Below are 19,527 nucleotides of genomic sequence, written 5' to 3' on the forward strand. Positions count from 1 at the left end.
CCTTGACAGTTCGTTCTTCTAGAAACAGATTTTACAGTGGCTTCAGGAGGAGAGATTCCTGGCATGGTGGTCATACCAGTTTGAGTGACTGTTTCCTTCAAGTTATGTTTATTCTATGGGATTTGGCATCAAAAGTGAGGATAATGTACACAATTCCCAATAAAAGGCTGATTTTTCTTTATTACCAAAATCACTGCAAGTTTGGGCTGTTCTTGCCTCCTTTTGTCCCCAAGGGCACAATGCTAGTGTTCAAGACAAATTCAGTTTCTCTTCTCACCTGTATGTGGCACCATTGAGCTCAGGATGAATTGCTTGCTGGTCTATTACTGACCAAGGAGCTGATGTGACAAAGAATTCCTTGTTGACACAGTTTCTTAAGCTTTCTGGGATGCGACCTAGAGACAAGAGGGTTTAAAATTAATCATATTCATGTGCAAAGAGTGCAGTCACAGTGAGTTCAATATTACTTGGAGGCTTATGGTGCAGAGAGCCTTCAGCTGGATGAACCTCCTGCCCATCTCTGGGGGTCGCCCTCTGCAGTTTGTAACAAGTACAGTGGCTGAGGCTAGAGGGAAGGGATTTCCTCTGAAATTTACTTCAGAATTTGAGCCCAATTCACACACAATTCAATTTATTGACTATAAAAACTCATTCTGTAGCCACCTGTAGCCCTTGGGGAGCTCAGCTGTGTGGCCGTTTTCTCCTTTCCACCAGCTGGGCTGCAGCTGGCTTGGAAGTACGGAGGGCTCACCTGTGATTGCTCGGCGGATCTCTGTGGCAGCTGCCTCTCTCATCTCAAGTGATGCTTGTTCACTATACCAGGCCGTGTGGGGGGTACAGATGAGATTTGGTGCATCTTTCAAAGGACCCTGAGCAAAGCTAGACAAATGCAAAGGCACTCAGTAAATGGGAAAAGTTAAGTAGTACGGTCACCAGGTCTTGTCAGCTGGGAACTCCGGGCCACATGGACCAGCTGGGGGACTCTGTGGAGTGGGTGTGTTCTGTGCTGTATTTCATTGGGGGAATGTTAAAACAGGAGGATCAGACAGAAAAAGAAAGGCCAATTCTATTCAGGGTTGCCTTCCTCTAACCAGAAGGAATATGTCCGCAGAGAAGCGACTGCTGTCTACAGCTCCAAACCACCATATTGTGTTCGACTTTCCCTTCTCTGATGACCTTTGGGGGATCTTTTGGCTCTTTCACAAGCAAACAAGAACATCGCAGTCTTCAGAAGAAAGACCGTAATCTTCATCTGCACAATGTCCTACCCAAAAACTTTTGCCTAGTAAAGTGCCTCAGATTTAAAGTGTAGAGGGTCAGTTCTGGGTCCTGCACACTCCTGGCAGGACGTTAGAGTCAGGCTGGACACACACCCACCTAAAGGGCTCCGATTCATGCACATCAAGGGCTGCCCCTCGTATCCTGCCCTCCTTAAGGGCCTGCGCCAAGGCCTTCTCGTCCACCAGGCCACCGCGGGCTGCATTAACAAGGAATGCCCCTTGCCTCATCTGTGGGAGCAAAGAGAAGCTAGTTATATACTGCTGTCGCTGCTGCTGCAGGTTCTAGAATCAAGGTCTAATAATAGCTGCAGTTAAAGGATGGGAATGGGAGGTCTTGGTGATAGATGAGGGCCAGGGGTCAGTTTCTGTTGATACTGACAGGAGGTTGGATGTGTGGTTACTCACCTGCCTGAAGAGTGGTGAGGGACCAGCTGGGCCCTGGGCTAGCTCTGGGCCACCCCATGTTCCCGCCACCCCAAGCATGGATTTGTCCAAGGGACTCTTCTTCGTGGGTTCACCAGTGTGTCCAAGAATCATTTCCCATTCCCTCTTTGCCCAAGGCAGGTGCCCCTTCCTTTGGACAGAAGTGTCCAGGGTCTGAGGATGTCCGTTTTGAAATTACCTGCTTTATAGTAAAGTCATTGATGAGGTGGTGGTTATGTTCATTGAGATTGCAGTGCAAGGAGACACAGTCGCTCTGATACAGCAAGTCCTGTAGGGTGTAGACCCTCTGCACGCCCAGGGACCGCTCGATCCCATCCTGCAAGTAGGGGTCATAAAATATGACGCTGAATCCAAAGGCCTTGGCTCGAACAGCAACCGCCTGCCCCGTGCGACCTGTGCAGAGACAGAAGGTCCAGGTGAGTGAGATCTCCTGGGGGCACTGTGTGCTGCCCTGTGCTGCCCAACCTGCTGCTCATTACTTCTTAAGCCTGAGGTCACCATCCTTACTAGCAGCTGATGACAAGAGGACTGCACCCAAGACATAGAGGTATCTGAGCCAGCATTACGCCCCAGAGGCCAATGGGGTCAAAGTGGGGATGGGTGTTCTTGGTCAAGTCCATGGTGCTTGTTGCTTATATTTGCCACACAGCAGGAATTTTTTAAAGGACATTTTCAAATCTATACCCAATTAAATGTTCTAAGGACCCACCCATCACTAAAGGTCTCCTATTTCTGTTTACCTCTCCACTTATTGGCACAGCAGGCTTCTCATTATCATCATTACTTTATTGCTCTCAATATCTTTCAGGGAACATTTGTTCTCCAGACTAATTGCCTTTGGGTTTGCTTCTACCAGGAGTACAAGGGTCAAAACTGACCATTACTGTCCACCTTGAGCCTACAAATTGGCTGAACTCACTCTGAGGCAGGGTGTGTGTCTGCCAGGCCTGGCCCTGTCCCGAAGCAGAGCCTCATGTCTGGCTCCAGCATGGAGTCTGAGACTGTCACATAACAGGCAAGAGAGTATCCCCTGCTCCCTGGTGGCCATGATTCGACAAACCTGTAGACCCCTCAACACAGCTTCTGCTTCCCAGAACAGTTTTCAGCTTGAAAATAAAAAGGGATGAGGGATGCTTAGGGCTTAGAGTGATGATAAAATTTATCTAAAACACGTTTTTCAAATATGCAGGCAGGGAAAAAGCAAGGGAAGACCTACATTTCCAAACAGGAAGCCAGTGTTTGAGGGACAACTTGCTGGTAGAAGTCTCCCACTTGCTACAGCTCCATCTAACTGGGACATGGCCGTGGTTGAGGCAAAAGTTTCATAAAGTCATTCTGATCAAGATGGACAGCTGCATGTGATCAGTGGGACATAATCTAGCAAGCCATAACCTATTCACATTACCATGTGGACACAGTGACTGGGGTGGAGGAGCAGGACTGTGCCAAGGTACTGGGAAGTGTAGCACCTGTGCCAGAAGAACCCTCTCTTGGCCACACTTAAGACGCGGGGTTAGTGACCCCATTGTGTGGTTGGTGAGAGTCCATGTTCAACAGGATAATGTCTCCTTCACCCATGATGGCCATCCTTAGCCACCCTCCTGACTCCTGCATATTTTGATCTGAGGCTGTGGCTCTGTCTAGGAGCTGGTGGAAAAGCAGCTCAAGTGCCAAGTCCACATTTAAACAGAAGGGGGCTGGGTGTTAGTTCTCAGCAGTTTTGTTTTTCATACATTCACAAACACCCACGGATTCACCAGCTTCTACTTTTTCTGTGAGATTTTCTGATGAAAGACCTAATTATCAAAACTAGTCCTTATAGCAAAGAAGCCAAGTGCTTGGGCCTCTTGTTTAATTGTTTTTTTCCTTTTTATAATTTAGAGCATGCTACCAGTAGTTGCCTTTTCCTTCAGTTTGTTGTGAATGTGTGCAGCCTCCTCTGATCGGCAGCGTGAGTGGGGCTTTGTGGACTGCTGTGGATACTCCCAGGCTCAGTCCTTTGGTCCCTCACAGGTGGCTGCACCAGTGACTGGGCAGCCCACAACTATGCCTTCCTCTGTCCCCGCTAGTATGCTGGAAGGCTACAGAGACGATGACAGTTTGTGAGTGGGATCCAGGAAGATGGCAGTAGCTACCTATGGTCAGGAAAGCAGGGCTGAAGCCAAGAGGGTGGCCTTGGTATACTAAGAGGGCTCGCAGGGCCTTTAGAAATGGGAAGACAAGGGCACACATCCAAAGAAATGACACCAGCAAGGGGGTCCTGGAAGGAGAGCTGCTGTGGGGGTCCCAGCCTTGCCAGAGACCACACCAGGCCACAGGAGGGGCTTAGGAACTGATGAGGTTCTTAAAGCATCTAGCAACTTCCGCCTCAATTTAGCTACCAGATCCCAGCGAGGCTTGTGGGGCAAGAGGGCACTTGGGTTGTCAGACACTAAGCCAACTATCTAGAGACATGGAGCGTGAGCTGAAGGCTCAGCGTTTGGGGAACATTCCCTATCCCTCCTCAAGAGATGCATCCCACCCCATTTCTATTCACAGGTCAGGAAAACTCAAGGCTATGAACTGGCACGTGTTGAGGCTGTGATTTGGGGGACGGCTGAGGCACCATGAGCTGGGATGGGGTGTGTCCCTATTTTAGCCTCCAAATGGACAACAGCATGGCATCTGGCTGCCCCCTACTGCATCTGCCGGAGACCCTCCCAGCAGCTGCTTGCTGGTCTCCATGACAGCACTGAGGTCTAGGAAGATGCTTCCAACTCCTCTGAAGGGAGCTTCCAGGCTGATGGATAGTCTGCGCCACCCTCTGGCTTCAATCTTTCAATGACATCTAGCTGCTACCTCAGTCTAACATTCAAGACCCACAGAACCCAGGCCACCACTCAACCACCAGCCTGCTTATTGCCCATAAATGTGCCAGGCGTATCCTCCCCACCCTGGCCTCAGGAAAAGTTCAGATGCCTAGTCGTCCTGCAGCCCAACAGTAGAAAATGCTATCCTTGTCATCCCGAGTAGCAGCACAAACCTTGGCTTACAAGTTCGGATGTTACCTCTGAGGTTCCCCAGATTGCTTCTGACCCAGACCTCTCACCCCCTGCAAATTGGTGGTGGCCAGGCACTGGCCCTGCCCTCCTTTGGCAAACGCTGCTCCCTGGCTACCATTGTGAAGGCGAACTCTTGGAGACAGGACATTCCCAGCTCCTTGCGGGCAAGCCAGCTGCATGTTGGGCACATACCGAAGCCGATGAGGCCCAGTGTCTCCCCACGGATTCGTGCCGCTCCTGAGGCCACCTCTCGGATCTGTTCCACACTCTGTACCCGTGTGCCTTCCCGCAGGGCCTGGTACAGCCACGTGTTGCGGCGGTACAGGTTGAGGATATGGCAGATGGTGGAATCGGCCGTCTCTTCCACAGCTGCAGACGGGATGTTGCACACGGCGATCCCTGAAAAGGACAAAGGCAAGGCCCAGAGGTGAGAAAACCCTAGGTTCTATAGGTTAAGTCCCAGGGCTCCCAGCCCACCCTGCTGAGAGCGCAGGTTCCTGCACCCAACAGGGAAGTTAGGCTTCTTTAAACTTATTTCTGGAGCCTCCCATCCTCCTGAGCTTCTGTGCCGCCACAGAGATGGCTCAGAAGCTGGGCTCATGGGGCAGCTGTGGCTGTAGCCAAATGCTAGGGGTGCAGAGATGTGTGAAGCTGCCACTTCTGAGGACCCTGGAGGGAAACTGGAATCTGGGGTGGCCCCTTTTCCTTTTGCTGAGCCACTGCTAGGCAGGATGTGGGGAAGGACCATCTTGTGCCTCTTCCTTGGACCTCGCCTGTGGAGCAGCCTCGAGGGCCGCACAGCACTCAGGCCTGGCTCCCTCTGCCCTGCTCCTACCGCCAAGGCTACACTGTGGCCCAGGATGCTGTCCTCGGTGCAAGTCAGGGGGGCCCACCAGGGCTTCACTAGTGGAAATGCATGGGCACAAGTGTCAGTCGTGTGGGGTGCTCCAGCTCAGGCATGGAGACCCGCCGACCAAGAGGCACTGTGCACATATGGCTGGCCACCCTGGAGCACCAGAGGCCCTCTGGTACCTTGCCAACAGGGATGAGGTGAGGGCTAATTGGCAGGCCCTTGGCCCACTAGGTTGTCAGACCAGGTTGGTGGTTGCAATGCTAGTCATTTGGAAGTGTCCTTTAGCAGCCTCACAATATGGGGCCCCGTGTGCCTAGCGGTGCCACATCTCAGAGGGCCTGTCTTTGGGTAGCACCTGTTGCTTCTGGCGTTCTCTGCTGTCAGGGACTGGGCAGGGGCTGCCTATTTTGGCACTGATCTGGGCCCTGCTTCCCACAGTATGTGCTCCATCCCTAGATGGAAGAAACCTGAGACCCAGAGCCTTCCACACCTTCCTCTCCAGGGGTACATGGGCTCCTTTGGTCTTGGGTCCCTGCAGACCTTAGGCTGCAGTGCGTTCTTGGGGTAGGGGTCCTGGTGTCTGAGGAATGTGGAAATGAAGCCAACGAAGTACATCGAAACTCCCTCGAAGCCAGCCACGTACTCACCAAGCTCGCCGGCAGCCTTGATGTCCACGTTGTCATAGCCACTGCCGATCCGCACGATCACCCGCAGGGCCTTGAACTTCTCCAGGTCTTCCCTGGTGAGGGTGATGGTGTGGTACATCATGGCGCCTACGGCCTCATTTAACACCTGCAGAGGGAGGGCGGAGCACAGGTCAGAGCCCCAGTCCTTAGCAAAATCATGAACTAGAGACATGAATGTTTGGGGGGCGTGCCGGTGACCTGGCACAGCAGGGGGCAAAGGATGGTGGGGATGCCCGTAGTGGGGGCTTGAGAGCAACAGTGACACAGGACCAGCGTGGCCCACCTTCTCGTGGATCTCCTGAGTGGACTGTGCATCGCAGAAGGCCACAGTGGCCAGGTCCTTTAGGATGGGCATCTCCACGGTGCAGTCTCTGCCGTCCAGCAGTGCCACCAAGGGGCGGGGGTGCAGGGGGCCGTTCATGATCTGGGGGCGGATACCTGTGAGGAGGGAGCGGATAAGTGGTGGGTAAACAGGGTCCCAAGTGTCCCCCTCAGGACTCAGGCCAGGGCAGTAGGAAGCAGCAGAGCCTGGCAGGGCAGGAACACGAGGCAGGACCACATGTGGTTAGGACCAGGGCTCCTCCTCACACCACTGCAGGGCTATTTTGAGGACCCAGCAGGCTCCGGACACGGTTGTTTCCCCCGAGGCCTAGAGGGAGCATCTCCTGGCCTGTGGGGTGAGGACAAGACCTCCCAAGGAGCTCACGGGAAGCCCTGGGGAGCCAACTCTACAGCCACTGAGGAGGGCCTGCATTACAGCTGTCACTTTGCAGAGGGACTCTGAAGGTAACTGCCTACCATCAGCCCACAGCCAAAGGCCCCAAGACCCTTGGACCCCAAGGGCACGGCTACCAGGTGCCCCTCAAAACAAACATGAGGAGGGAGTGCTTGAGGACTTGTACCCTGAGGAACCTCCCAGAGAACCCCTCGGTGGAACCAGGTGGCCAGGGCAGTCTCAGTCCTCTCCCTGACCTATGAGGAGCCATAGTCCGTGGTGGGAAGGGCACGAGTGAGGCAAGAGGCCCTTGGCACTCAGAGCAAACTTCCTGAAGGGTCACAGAGCAAGCAGAACCATTTTGGGGGCAGGGCCCTTCTGTGCAGACCAACGCGGTGGCTTCTAGACCCTCAGCAGGGTGGCTGCAAGGCCTGTGCCAGCTCTCTGCCATGTGGCCATTATTCCCAGATATGCAGACAGGATGGACATCCTAGGTCCCCCCCAGGTGCCAGAGCAGGAGTCCAGACCAAGTGGGTGAGCATTCCCTTGCTGGACTTTCAGGGGCGTTGGCAGGACGGTTTATCAGATGGAGTGCATGATTACGAGTTCAAGTTGTTAATTAAGAAGGGGCCACAGTGGGGAATGACACCAGGCACAAGGCAAGGACCCAGGGTCATGTGATCTATCTGGGGAGGCCGAGCACCATCATTCAAGATGCCCAGGCACAGCATCAGTGCAGACCCGTTACCCAGGTAACAAACTCCAGGTTGCCTAGCGATCAGCTCCCTGCGACCCTTGGGCTACCTGACCCAGGTTCAATGCCTGGGTCCCAGCTGGAAGTTCTTTATTATGAGGCAGAGAACGACACAGCCTCAGGCTAAGTAGAGGTGGCGGGTGGGAGCAGAGGGATGCCCTGTGTCCCGAGTGAGGCACAGCGGGGCTGAGAAGGCCACAGAGGAGCCAGCACAGAGGGTGAGGGAAAGCGTAGGGACAGTTTCTGACCCACAGAACCTGTCCACTGCACCCTGGGGAACCCAGAGTTTAATACAGTCTCCTCCCCCACCTACCGTCTCAGTCTTGCCAGAGGCCGAGACAAGGGTCCTAGAGGGCCTCGCGCAGTACCAGAGAAGCTGCCAGCCAGCAGACCTCTTGTATTACCCGTTTTCTGATGTTTTACACAAATCAAACAATTTTTAACATATTAGGACGTAACGGACCCATGACAGAGTAAGGTTCAAATACAACAAGCGGAACACATCCCCGCCAGGACTCTGAGACTGGTCTGTTCCCTCTACCACTAGAAGGATCTGGAGGAAGAGAGTCCAAGGCACCATGGTCAATGAGGAGTCTAAAAACAGGACCAGGTGGAGGGCTCCGAGTCATTAGACGCTGTTAAACCTTTTCCACCGACACCACCAAGACTGACAAGGACCCGATGATGCTGCCACTGTTCCTGTTCCCAGCCGGATGGTGAAGCCAAAGCGGGTCCACAAGGCCTGGCACTCCTCCATGCTGAACAGCGGTTTACCACCTTCCTTCCCCAGGACGGAAGGCCGGCAACTCCCCTGTTGTCAATTACTGGCCTCCGGAATGGGGGGCCACATTCCCCTTCAGGAACACTCTTGGAGCACTCGGTGCTGCAGCTCAGGCCTGGAACTGCTGGAGCTGAAGTCGTGTGTAACTAACATGAACTTAGGGTACCAGCAGGCAGCATCGCTGGTGTTTGTGAACAGTGACCAGTCACCCACGAACGTCCCTGTGGAAGACAATGGTGGCTTTCTTTCTAGTCATCCAGCTGTGGTGCCACCATAGTTGGATTAAAAAAAAAAAACATCTTTTAGGAGAGTGAACATGGGCTGACAGGCTAGAGTCAGCTGTCTGGCGTGGGACTCAGGACAAATGGGACGTGCTCTCCAGGGTGGATCCTGCCACCCAATGATGCATGGTGCTGCTGGGCGTGTGTTTACGTTCTGGGATTGAACCCAGGGGTTCTCTAGCTCGGGGCTACACCCCAGCCCTTTCTTCTTCTGATCCTCCTGCCTGCATTTCCTGCATCACCGGAAAGGACAGTGTGGGACTCCAGGCACGGCAAACCTGCGGTATTCCTGAGGCCTGTGTTCTTGGTCACTGTGTGAGTTAAAGTGAAGAAACCTGCCGCATTAAAAAATGGTTCGAATTGGTTTCTGTCCTTTGCAGGTTAAGAGCCAACCTGCCCCCAGGACGTGACTTTGTTTTTAGGGATTGAGAATCTCAGGTTCACCCCCAAGGCAAAGCAGCCTCCATGGTCAGGTCTGGACATGTTCCGAGTGCACCTCGGAAGCCTTCTTGCACCAACAGTGTGGTCCTCAATGCAGCATGTGAAGAGCTGGGGGCAGCAGGCGGTCCACAGGTCCACCAGGGAGTCCTTGGAAGGGCTTGAATCCATTACTTCTCTGCAGAAGGTTGTTATGAAGAGGGTGAGCGCGGCCCCCTCCCTCTCCTGCTCCTTATTTTGCAATGTTGTCATCTGCTCTTGCAAATGCTTCCACCGTGATGCCATCTGCTGTTTGGTCTTCACCAGAGGCTGGATCCAGGGGGCTGCCCCACTGTGGATTTTCAGCCTCCCAAACTTTCAGGCTTAATAAGCATCTTTTCTTTAAAAAGTCAGCCTGCCTCAGGTGTTTCATTATAGCAAGGAAAAAATGGTCAAATGCAATGTTTGACATGGCAGTGGAGGCTGCAGTTCTGCGAAGACAAAGCTGGCGACATACCTAAGTGCCCCAAGGGCCCCACAGGGGAAAAGGAGCAGCCAAAGCAGTTGAATTCATGAAAACAATTTTTCCAAGTCAGAGAATGGTCTAATAGGTAGAACCCAGATGGGAGCATTGGTGGGCTCAAGGAACTCAAGAGTTCTTGGGGATACTGGCCCCGACCTATCCTTGACTGCTGGCTCTGGATGACGGGCCTGGATTCTTCCAGAAGGGAGGCTCAAACACCTCTTACAAAGATCCCGAGACCAAGAGTACCATCCAGAGTGCTGTGTACCCAGCAAGAAGCTGTCATAGATTAAATGCTTTGCCAGCGCCAAGCCTTGTGAGGTAGCCTGGGTGACAGGAGTCAGTTGGTACAGCCCCCGCCCCTCGCACAAAAAGGTAGAGAGAAGAGACAGCCTCAGCCTTGCGCCACCTTCGGAGTGGCACCACTTCTACCCTACAGAAGCCTTCATGGCTCATGGGCCCATGTCCCCCAACATCCTAAGCAAAGTTTCCCCTAAATTTTGTAGGGCTCCTTAATTCAACAGCCTCTTCTTGTAATCCAGCCAAACGGGACTTACTCTCCTTGGTGAGGTACAGCACCCGGAGAGCTGAAGGCCCCATAGACCCTGAGCTGGGGATGGCAAGGGGGTACTGCAGAGGCCTGGGTTTCACACTACAGACCAGACACGGGACGGGGCTAGGCCAGGGCCAGATCAATGACACGGGCAGGAAAGAGGCTCCACCTGGGACTCGGCACTGAGCAGCCCGGCACAGGGAGGTTGCAGGGGGCCTAGCTGTCTAGCTGAGGCCTACCCTTGTCCCACGGACACATCTGTCCACTTTGTGGGACTTCTGGACATCAAACCTGGGATGTGAACCACAGCACAGGTGCTGGAAAGTGACCCAGGCTGCCCCTGCTCCCACCCCTTGTTGCCGGGTGTGGTGCTGTTTTAAGGCAGAACTGCCACTGCCATCAGAATTAGCTTTATGTCCCTGTGCTTGCCACTGGCCCTCTCACCTGCCAGGTGCGCTTTCCTGCGATGTTGGGGAGGGGGTGCGCTCCAGGGAGGTCCCTGCCAAGCCTCTTGGGTGATCTGGGAGAGCGCCAAAGCCAGGCCCAATTTTGGAGACTCAGTAACCTTCAGATTTGTCATGTGCTTGGATTCTTCTCTGGTTCCCTCCCCTTGCAAGTCTCATTTGACACCTCTGAAGGCTCCGCAGAGCCTCTGCCCACCACGCCAAGCAAACCCACGCTCGGCCTTGTTCTGCGCACTGGGGGTTGAACCAAGGATGCTCTGCCATGGAGCCACATGCCCAGCCTGTTTGTTTATGTGCAAGCTGGCTGGGACTTGTGAGGTCCCCTTGCCCCACTCAGACTCAAGCAGCCGGGTGTGCACAGCTCGCCTTCCTATTTCTGCCTTCACAGTGGACATCACGCTTGATGACCCAGCACTTCCTTCTGCCAGGACTCTGGGCCTCAGAGTCCTGTGGAGCCAACGACACTCCAGCACCACCCTGCCAGGCCAGTTGAAATCTGCCCACCACGCCTAGGGAGCCCAACTGTTCCTGTGATGGACAGAGTGGGATGGAGAAGTGCTGAGAGCCACAGCCGAGTCTGTATGGCCCCTGGCATTTTGCCAACAGTATTGATTGACAGGCAAGGCGTTAATATCCGCCTCTGCCGCTACTTTTGAGTTCTAGCGCTAATTTTGAGTTCTCGCGCTATTTTTAGTTCTCACGGGGATTCCCCGGGAGTTCCCATTGGTTGTCGAAGGGCAGGAGGAGGGTTTTCCCGGATAGTTATTTTCCGGCTGGGGGTTGCTGGAGGAGCCTCGTGGCTTTTCGGGAGGATTCCCCAGGAGCGTGTGTGAGGTTTTTTCTTGCAGTAGAAAAAATAAAATTTGTTCCTGCTTTAGTGGCTCGTGATTTGTGCCCAGCCAGACTGCGGCATTTGGCGGCCCGCACGGGGAACGTCTGAAGCTTCGGGGTAAGTGAAATTGCTTACCCCTAAGGGAAGGCAAGAGAATGGGTGACCATTTTAAAAAACAATATGTTCTTGCTTTGATTTGTTTTGGTTTTGTTTCAAGCTGCCTATCCCTAGAATTTTCTCAGGCAGACTGGGAAAAATGGTTGGCTCAAGGTTTGAAGTTGTTTGCCCCTGAGGAAGAGATAGAAATAGACCACAAATGCACATGTCCAGAAAATAGGAAAATTGATACAACGATTTTTTGTTCCATTTTTGTTTCATTCTGTTTCGGTCTTGTTTTGTGTTATCTTTTTGGGTTGCGTTATCTTTGTAACAGATTAGAAATTAGTAAAAAACAAACTGAAAGAGTGTTAAATAAATTGTTAGAGGTTCAAACCATGGAGAAAGACAATTTAGATCAAGCAAAAGAGAAGGTCTCTCAAGCTAGTCAGACAGAGGAAGAAAATTTAAAGGAAGAAAGCTTAGAGGAGAAACAGCTATCAGGGGGGAAGCAACAACAGGAGGCTGCTACTAACACCGATCTATCACCAGAGGGCGTAATTCAGCCAACAGCTCCACCTATGGAGATAGCTGAGTGGCCCTCAACCCCCTCAACCCCCGTAGTTGATAGATGGGATCCTGAGACAGGACCTCAAAGATTAGCATGCCCTGTACTTGAGCAGGCAGGAGGGCAGCGAATTCACCGTGAGTTAGAGTTCAAAACAGTGAAGCAATTAAAGGAGGCTGTAACAACCTATGGTCCTCATGCACCCTTCACTGTAAGCATGGTCGAATCCATTACTAACTTGGACATGACTCCAGCAGATTGGGCTAGCATGTGTAGATCTGTGCTAAATGGAGGACAATATTTGTTATGGAAGGTTGCCAATGAGGAATTTTGCAGGGAGACAGCTAGACGAAATGCAGCAGCCGGTTACCCTCAAAGAAGTCTAGAGATGTTGCTAGGAAAAGGACCTTATGAGGGTCAGCGGCAACAAATTCAATATGATCCTGCTGTATATGCACAGATTGCTGCAGACGCAGTTAGGGCATGGAAGACTTTACAAGGACATGGAGATTTACAAGGTCAGCTATCTAAGGTAATACAGAGACCTAATGAACCTTACGCTGACTTTGTAGATAGGCTTATTCAAACAGCCTCCAAAATTTTTGGTGACACAGAACAAGCAATGCCATTTATAAAACAACTGGCTTATGACCAAGCAAATCGTTGCTGCAGAGAGGTCATTAGACCATGGAAACATGAAGATTTAAACACATATATTAAATTATGTAGAGACATTAATGAACAAGGACAAGTCTTGGCAGCAGTACAACAGGCTTTAGATGCCAGGCCAAAAACATGCTACAATTGTGAACAAACAGGACATTTTAAAAGGAGTTGCCCCATAGGAGGAAGGTATAACAAAGTTAGGTATCAAAGGAATAGAACACCAGATATTTGCCCACGATGCCGTAGAGGGAGACACTGGGTTAATGAATGCCGTTCTCAAACCACCATAGAGGGTACTCCATTATCAAAAAATGGACAAGGACCAGGTGGTTACCCACGATATCGTGGAGAAAGGCATCAGGCTCCATTGCCAAAAAACGGACAGGGGGGCCCAATGCTCCGGGGCCCACGACCACAAATGTACGGGGCACTGGAGGAACCCAGAAAAACCATGGAGGAACCCAGCAACCCCATCAGGGTAGTACCCAGGACACATTATCCATCCGATCTCTCATCAGACGAACCAGAGGGAGCGCAGGGTTGGACATCTGCGCCTCCGCCAGAGCAGTACTAACTCCAGAGATGGGAGTTCAAATCATTCCCACAGGAGTAAAAGGACCTCTTCCCCAAGGAACAGTAGGCTTATTGTTAGGACGTAGTTCTTCTACGCTAAAAGGACTTATGATAAGTCCCGGGGTAATTGATCCCGATTATGAAGGTGAAATAAAAATTATAGCTAGTTCTCCAAAGGGTATATCAGTAATTTCACCAGGAGATAGAATAGCACAGTTATTAATAATATCCAGCCTACATGATAAATTTTCCAGTACTACTATGGAAAGAGGTTCCAGGGGTTTAGGCTCCACAGGTGTAGATTGGGCTATGCTGTCTTTGAATTTAGATTCTCGCCCAATGCTAAAACTAAATATTCAAGGACATGCATTTAATGGGCTACTGGATACAGGTGCAGACCTTAGCATCATATCTCGTCAAGAATGGCCAAAACATTGGCCATTACAACAAGCCACTCAAACGCTTCGAGGCCTAGGAGTGGCAACTAATCCCCATAGAAGTGCAATGGTCTTAGATTGGAAGGATCCTGAAGGATGTGAAGGAACTATACAGCCATATGTATTGGATCATCTTCCCGTAAATTTATGGGGACGAGATGTCTTAGATCAATTAGGTTTGACATTAACAAATAATATCAATCAAAATGCACCCACTATTATGGCTAGACAAGGTTTTACGAAAGGAAAAAGATTAGAAAAACAAGAACAAGGTATAGCAGCACCAATACAAATAGATCAAAGAATAAATAGACATGGACTGGGTTTTCAGAAGGGGTCACTGAGGCAATAAAAATCACTTGGAAATCAGATAGACCAGTATGGGTTTCTCAGTGGCCCCTGACTAAAGAAAAGATACAAGCAGCCCATGACCTGGTCAAACAACAATTAGCGGAGGGACATATACAACCTTCTGTATCTCCCTATAATACTCCCATTTTTGTCATTAAAAAGAAATCTGGTAAATGGAGATTATTACAAGATTTAAGAGCCATTAATAATGAGATGGTTATTATGGGACCTGCTCAATCAGGGATTCCTCAATTGTCTGCTTTACCAAAAACCTGGTATGTTTTAGCTATAGATATTAAAGATTGTTTCTTTTCAATTCCAATTCATCCTGAGGATAGTCCACATTTTGCATTTACTATCCCTGCACTGAATCATGAAGGTCCTGATCAGAGATATGAATGGAAAGTGCTCCCTCAAGGGATGGCTAACAGCCCAACTATGTGTCAAATTTATGTTAATAAAGCAATCCAGCCACTTAGCAATCAAAATCCTGAACTACAAATATTTCACTATATGGATGATGTATTGTTAGCACACAAAGATAAAAACACATTGTTGGAATGTTATGCCACACTTACAAATTTGTTAAAAAATTATAATCTAGAGATAGCAATAGATAAAGTACAATTAAATTTTCCAATTAATTATTTAGGAGTTCTATTATCCTCAACCATGGTCCGTCCACCTAAAATTCAAATACGAGTAGATCAACTCAAATCGCTTAATGACTTTCAAAAGTTGTTGGGAGATATAAATTGGATAAGGCCTTATCTAGGCATACCAACAGGAGAGTTGGGACCTTTATTTGATATCCTAAAAGGTCCATCAGATCCAAATTCACCCCGCATATTAACTCCTGAAGCAAGAAAGGCATTAAAAATTATTGAAACATATATGGAAAATATGCATTTGGACAGAATTGATATAAGTTTGCCTTTATTATTCATTGTAATACCAACAAAAAATATTCCTACAGGAGTATTTTGGCAAGAAGGTCCATTATTGTGGATACATTTATCTTACTCTCCTAACACTATTCTTACTAGGTATCCTGAGGCTGTAGGACAATTAATACTGAAAGGAATAAAAGCAGCAAAGGGAGTGTTTGGAATTTCTCCCAATAAAATTATTACTCCATATACTATGGAGCAAATTGATGAGTTAGCTAATGAGTTAAATACATGGGCAATAATCATGTGTAAATCAAATGTTTCATTTGATAATCATTTACCATCTAATCCTTTGTTGTCTTTTTGGTCTAAGCATCCTGTAGTTTTTCCTAAAATGACAAGAAAAACACCTATCGTGAATGCTCCAAATATATTCACTGATGGGTCTAATAATGGTACAGCAGCAGTAGTTACCCCTGATCAAACTTTTACATTTTTAGTTCCCAAACAATCAGCTCAAAAGGTAGAGCTCAATGCAGTTTTACAAGCTTTTGTGATGTTTAAAGATTCTGTATTTAATTTATTTTCTGATAGTCAGTATATAGTTAATGCTATAATATCCCTTGAAGATGCTGGTAGGATTTCCCCTTCCTCTACTGTTTTCTCTTTGTTTTCCACTATACAAAGTCTAATCTGGGATAGAAAAGATCCATTCTTTATAGGACATATCAGGGCACATACAGGATTGCCTGGAGCCCTTAGTTTGGGCAATGATTTAGCAGATAAAACTACACATGATATACATATTTTTTCTACTGTAGAAGAAGCTACAAATTTTCATAAAAGGTTTCATGTTAATGCTAATACTTTACAAAAGCGTTTTAAAATAACTAAGGAACAAGCCAGGCATATAATAAAACAATGTCAAAATTGTGTGACCTTTTTACCACAAGTTAATCTTGGAGTCAATCCTAGAGGACTGATACCTAACCATATTTGGCAGATGGACGTCACACACTTGCCAGAATTTGGAAAATTAAAATATTTACATGTTACAGTTGATACTTCTTCCGGATTTTTGATGGGCTCCCTTCATGCCGGAGAAAAAACTAAAGATGTTATAGCTCATTGCTTACAAAATTTTGCCACTGTGGGTGTTCCTAAACAGTTAAAAACTGATAATGGTCCTGGTTACACTTCTACCTCTTTTAAACAATTTTGCTCATCTTTTGGTATTACTCATATAACAGGAATCCCATACAATCCACAGGGACAAGGCATAGTTGAAAGAGCTCATCAAACTATTAAAACGTACTTATTAAAGCAAAAAGAGGGAATTGGAAAGGGGTATATATCCCCCAAAGATAAACTTAAAATAACCCTTTTTACTCTAAACTTTCTAAATTTGGATTCATCAGGACTTAGTGCTGCGGAAAGACATATGTATCCGAAAAATGTACATAAGCCTAAGGTACTTTGGAAAGATATTCTAACAGGACAATGGAAAGGTCCCGACCCAGTTATTGTCTGGAGTAGGGGTTCTGTTTGTGTGTTCCCACAGGGAGAACAGCAGCCGATTTGGATTCCAGAGAGGTTAACCAAAACAATTTCTACAGAAAAAGAAGATGATTTGACTGAAATCCACAACAGCTGATATCCAGAGCTCCAGCTTGGCTATTCTTACATCTGCGACAGTGATTAACCACGGTGCCTTTTTTCAATATCTATTTTATTATTGCATTTTTCCCACATCATAAAGTTCTATTTTATTTTTTGAGCTCATACAAACCTAGGTTAATGTTTTTCTGATCAGTTTTGTTTTTTGACTGTTTTATTTTTTGACTGTGGAGTTTTTAAACATTGCAATGGAGATTTCACCTAGGTAAAGCAACAAGGCCTTTATTATTGTCTTATATGTTGTATGTTATGTGCGCACACTTCTGTTTTGTGTTGTATGTCTGTATGTGTATATGTCCATATATCTTATATGAGGAGCGCTCATGAATAAATGGATCCGAATTTTTTTTTATTCACGTGATTTTAATGGTTTAATTTAGATTGGGTAAACAGCTGTTGAAAATTGTTTTAATATGTGAACAAATAAGGAGGTTAACAGATCTGTTTGTTTGCTTTCACCTTTCCTTCTCATTATATTTAATAATTCTGTTCAGGATAATGTAAATTGTTCAAAAAATTGTTTTCTTAATGCCTGTTGGAATGTTACATAATTTTTTTCCTAGCATCATTGCCAGAATTCCTATCTTCATCCCAGTGCCGGTGAAGACAAAGATAAAACCAAACTACAGCTTCTTCGGTAGCTATCAACAAACTGTATAAACTGATGCATCAGTGAATAATAACTCAACAAGTAATGCTCAATCAAGGAGTAGATTTACTTTGGGAAGAAATGGACATATTGACAGATTCCTCTACTTTGAACTGCTTGCAGAACTTGCCTGGACTATGTATCACTTGTATGCATTGTGAACTATCTGTTGGTGCAGCGAATTGTGGTAATGCTGGCATCTTTGCTGATGGTGTCACTGGTGGTACAATTTTTCAAAGGAGCCCTCAATTGGCTTGGTGTCATGGCATTTTTCATCCTCCTCCCTTCTACTAGTGATGGTCTAAAATTTGGGGGCCAACAGAGGTGAGGCAAAGAACCTCACCCCCCCATTGGCACCAAGGACAAGTTTGGGGGCCAACAGAGGTGAGGCAAAGAACCTCACCCCCCCCACTGGTGCAAAGGCCTATCCACAAGTATGGCTGTATGCTGGACCGGTAGTCAGTGACGGGTATGATCCGATTGCAGTGGTACCAACCTAAGACAGGAGGCTGACGCCTAGAGGTCAGTTCATCCGATGACGGGTAAGGACCATATGTTGAATTGGACTACCTAACAGGCACGGTCCCTAAGCCACATTACTTGTTGTTTATTTAAACAGAAGGGGGGAGATGCTGAGAGCCACAGCCGAGTCTGTATGGCCCCTGGCATTTTGCCAACAGTATTGATTGACAGGCAAGGCGTTAATATCCGCCTCTGCCGCTACTTTTGAGTTCTAGCGCTAATTTTGAGTTCTCGCGCTATTTTTAGTTCTCACGGGGATTCCCCGGGAGTTCCCATTGGTTGTCGAAGTGCAGGAGGAGGGTTTTCCCGGATAGTTATTTTCCGGCTGGGGGTTGCTGGAGGAGCCTCGTGGCTTTTCGGGAGGATTCCCCAGGAGCGTGTGTGAGGTTTTTTCTTGCAGTAGAAAAAATAAAATTTGTTCCTGCTTTAGTGGCTCGTGATTTGTTCCCAGCCAGACTGCGGCAGAGAAGTGGGGTGAGCTCAGGAAGAGGCAGAATGGTGCTCCAGGTGGCCCGCCGACCTCCTCAAACACCCTACGACTCCCTTCCACAGTGCCGAGAGGGTGGCTCAGTAGCAGCCTCGTGCTCTGCCCCCACCTCCTTACAGCAGGTGCCTCTACTGTCCTGAAGCGCTCTTCTGTAGTGGCGGGGACTCCCACCTCCACCCACCTTGGGGCCCTTCTCCCTGGGACACTGGCCACTCCCCACCCTCACAGGGCGCTGGTCTTGCAGCTGCATTCTGGAGTTGTCTGCTACTCAACAAAGCTAACGGACACACTCGGCAAGAGCAAGGCCGGGGCAGTGGGAGCCCGGTGAGCCCCAGATGGGAGACACAAGGCAGACCGGCCCTTTGCCACTGCGGATTTCCTCGGAAGATGGTCCCAGGCAGTGGGCAATCAGGGGGTCAGGACCACCTCAACCCAGAAGCTGGAGGGTGTGGGAGACTCCTGCAGGGCAGGCTGCAGCGCATGGGATTCGCACCCCCAGGCTTTCTCAGGAGAGGCTGCCACATCCCAGGGTGGACTCAGAAGAGCCTTCTCCAAGGCCCCATCCAACAGAGGGTCTGAAATTTTTATGCAACTTTTTGAGAAGTGCTCCTCTCTTCTCACTTTCCCAGAGGAGCCACTATCTGTTCCCAAAGCACAGGGTTCAGGTCACCCGGAGCTGGTTTCAGAGGTCGCCCTCCCTCGTGGGCCTCTAACACCCCCATTCCACAGCTGGGAATGACAACACTTGGGGCCCCTACCTTCATGTGGGGAGAGCACAGCCCACTGCTATGAGGATCTCAGGAATGCTACCCATCATACCAACCTTGCCCAGCAGGAAACAGTGAACCCAACCCTGGCCAAGGCCTGAGCAAGGCAGGGGCTGGCCAAACAGCAAGTAATGGGAAAGAGCAGCTGGCTGAATACGAACCAACCCGCTGGTGAAGTCAGTGGCGGTGGAACCATCACCTGCACACGCTCAGCTCCTGC

General features: G+C 49.1%; 1 protein-coding gene across 6 annotated transcripts in view; it reads right to left on the reverse strand.

The window, feature by feature from the left end:
- Positions 1-19,527, reverse strand: part of Ctbp2 (C-terminal binding protein 2) — a 143,447-nt gene that overhangs the window by 5,659 nt on the left and 118,261 nt on the right. For 5 of the 6 annotated variants that reach the window (XM_077799190.1, XM_026384296.2, XM_077799191.1 and 2 more), the window contains 7 exons: positions 6,588-6,742; positions 6,266-6,410; positions 4,958-5,164; positions 1,903-2,117; positions 1,378-1,508; positions 752-879; positions 278-395 (listed from right to left, as the gene is read on the reverse strand). In XM_077799190.1, the coding sequence (XP_077655316.1) occupies positions 278-395; positions 752-879; positions 1,378-1,508; positions 1,903-2,117; positions 4,958-5,164; positions 6,266-6,410; positions 6,588-6,742 (1,099 nt within the window). Of the gene's footprint in view, positions 1-277; positions 396-751; positions 880-1,377; positions 1,509-1,902; positions 2,118-4,957; positions 5,165-6,265; positions 6,411-6,587; positions 6,743-19,472; positions 19,525-19,527 lie in introns of those variants that run through there. The other variant, XM_026384298.2, reaches the window with a different exon arrangement.

This window comes from Urocitellus parryii, chromosome 5 (assembly GCF_045843805.1).
Source record: "Urocitellus parryii isolate mUroPar1 chromosome 5, mUroPar1.hap1, whole genome shotgun sequence".
NCBI classification, from domain to species: Eukaryota; Metazoa; Chordata; class Mammalia; order Rodentia; family Sciuridae; genus Urocitellus; species Urocitellus parryii.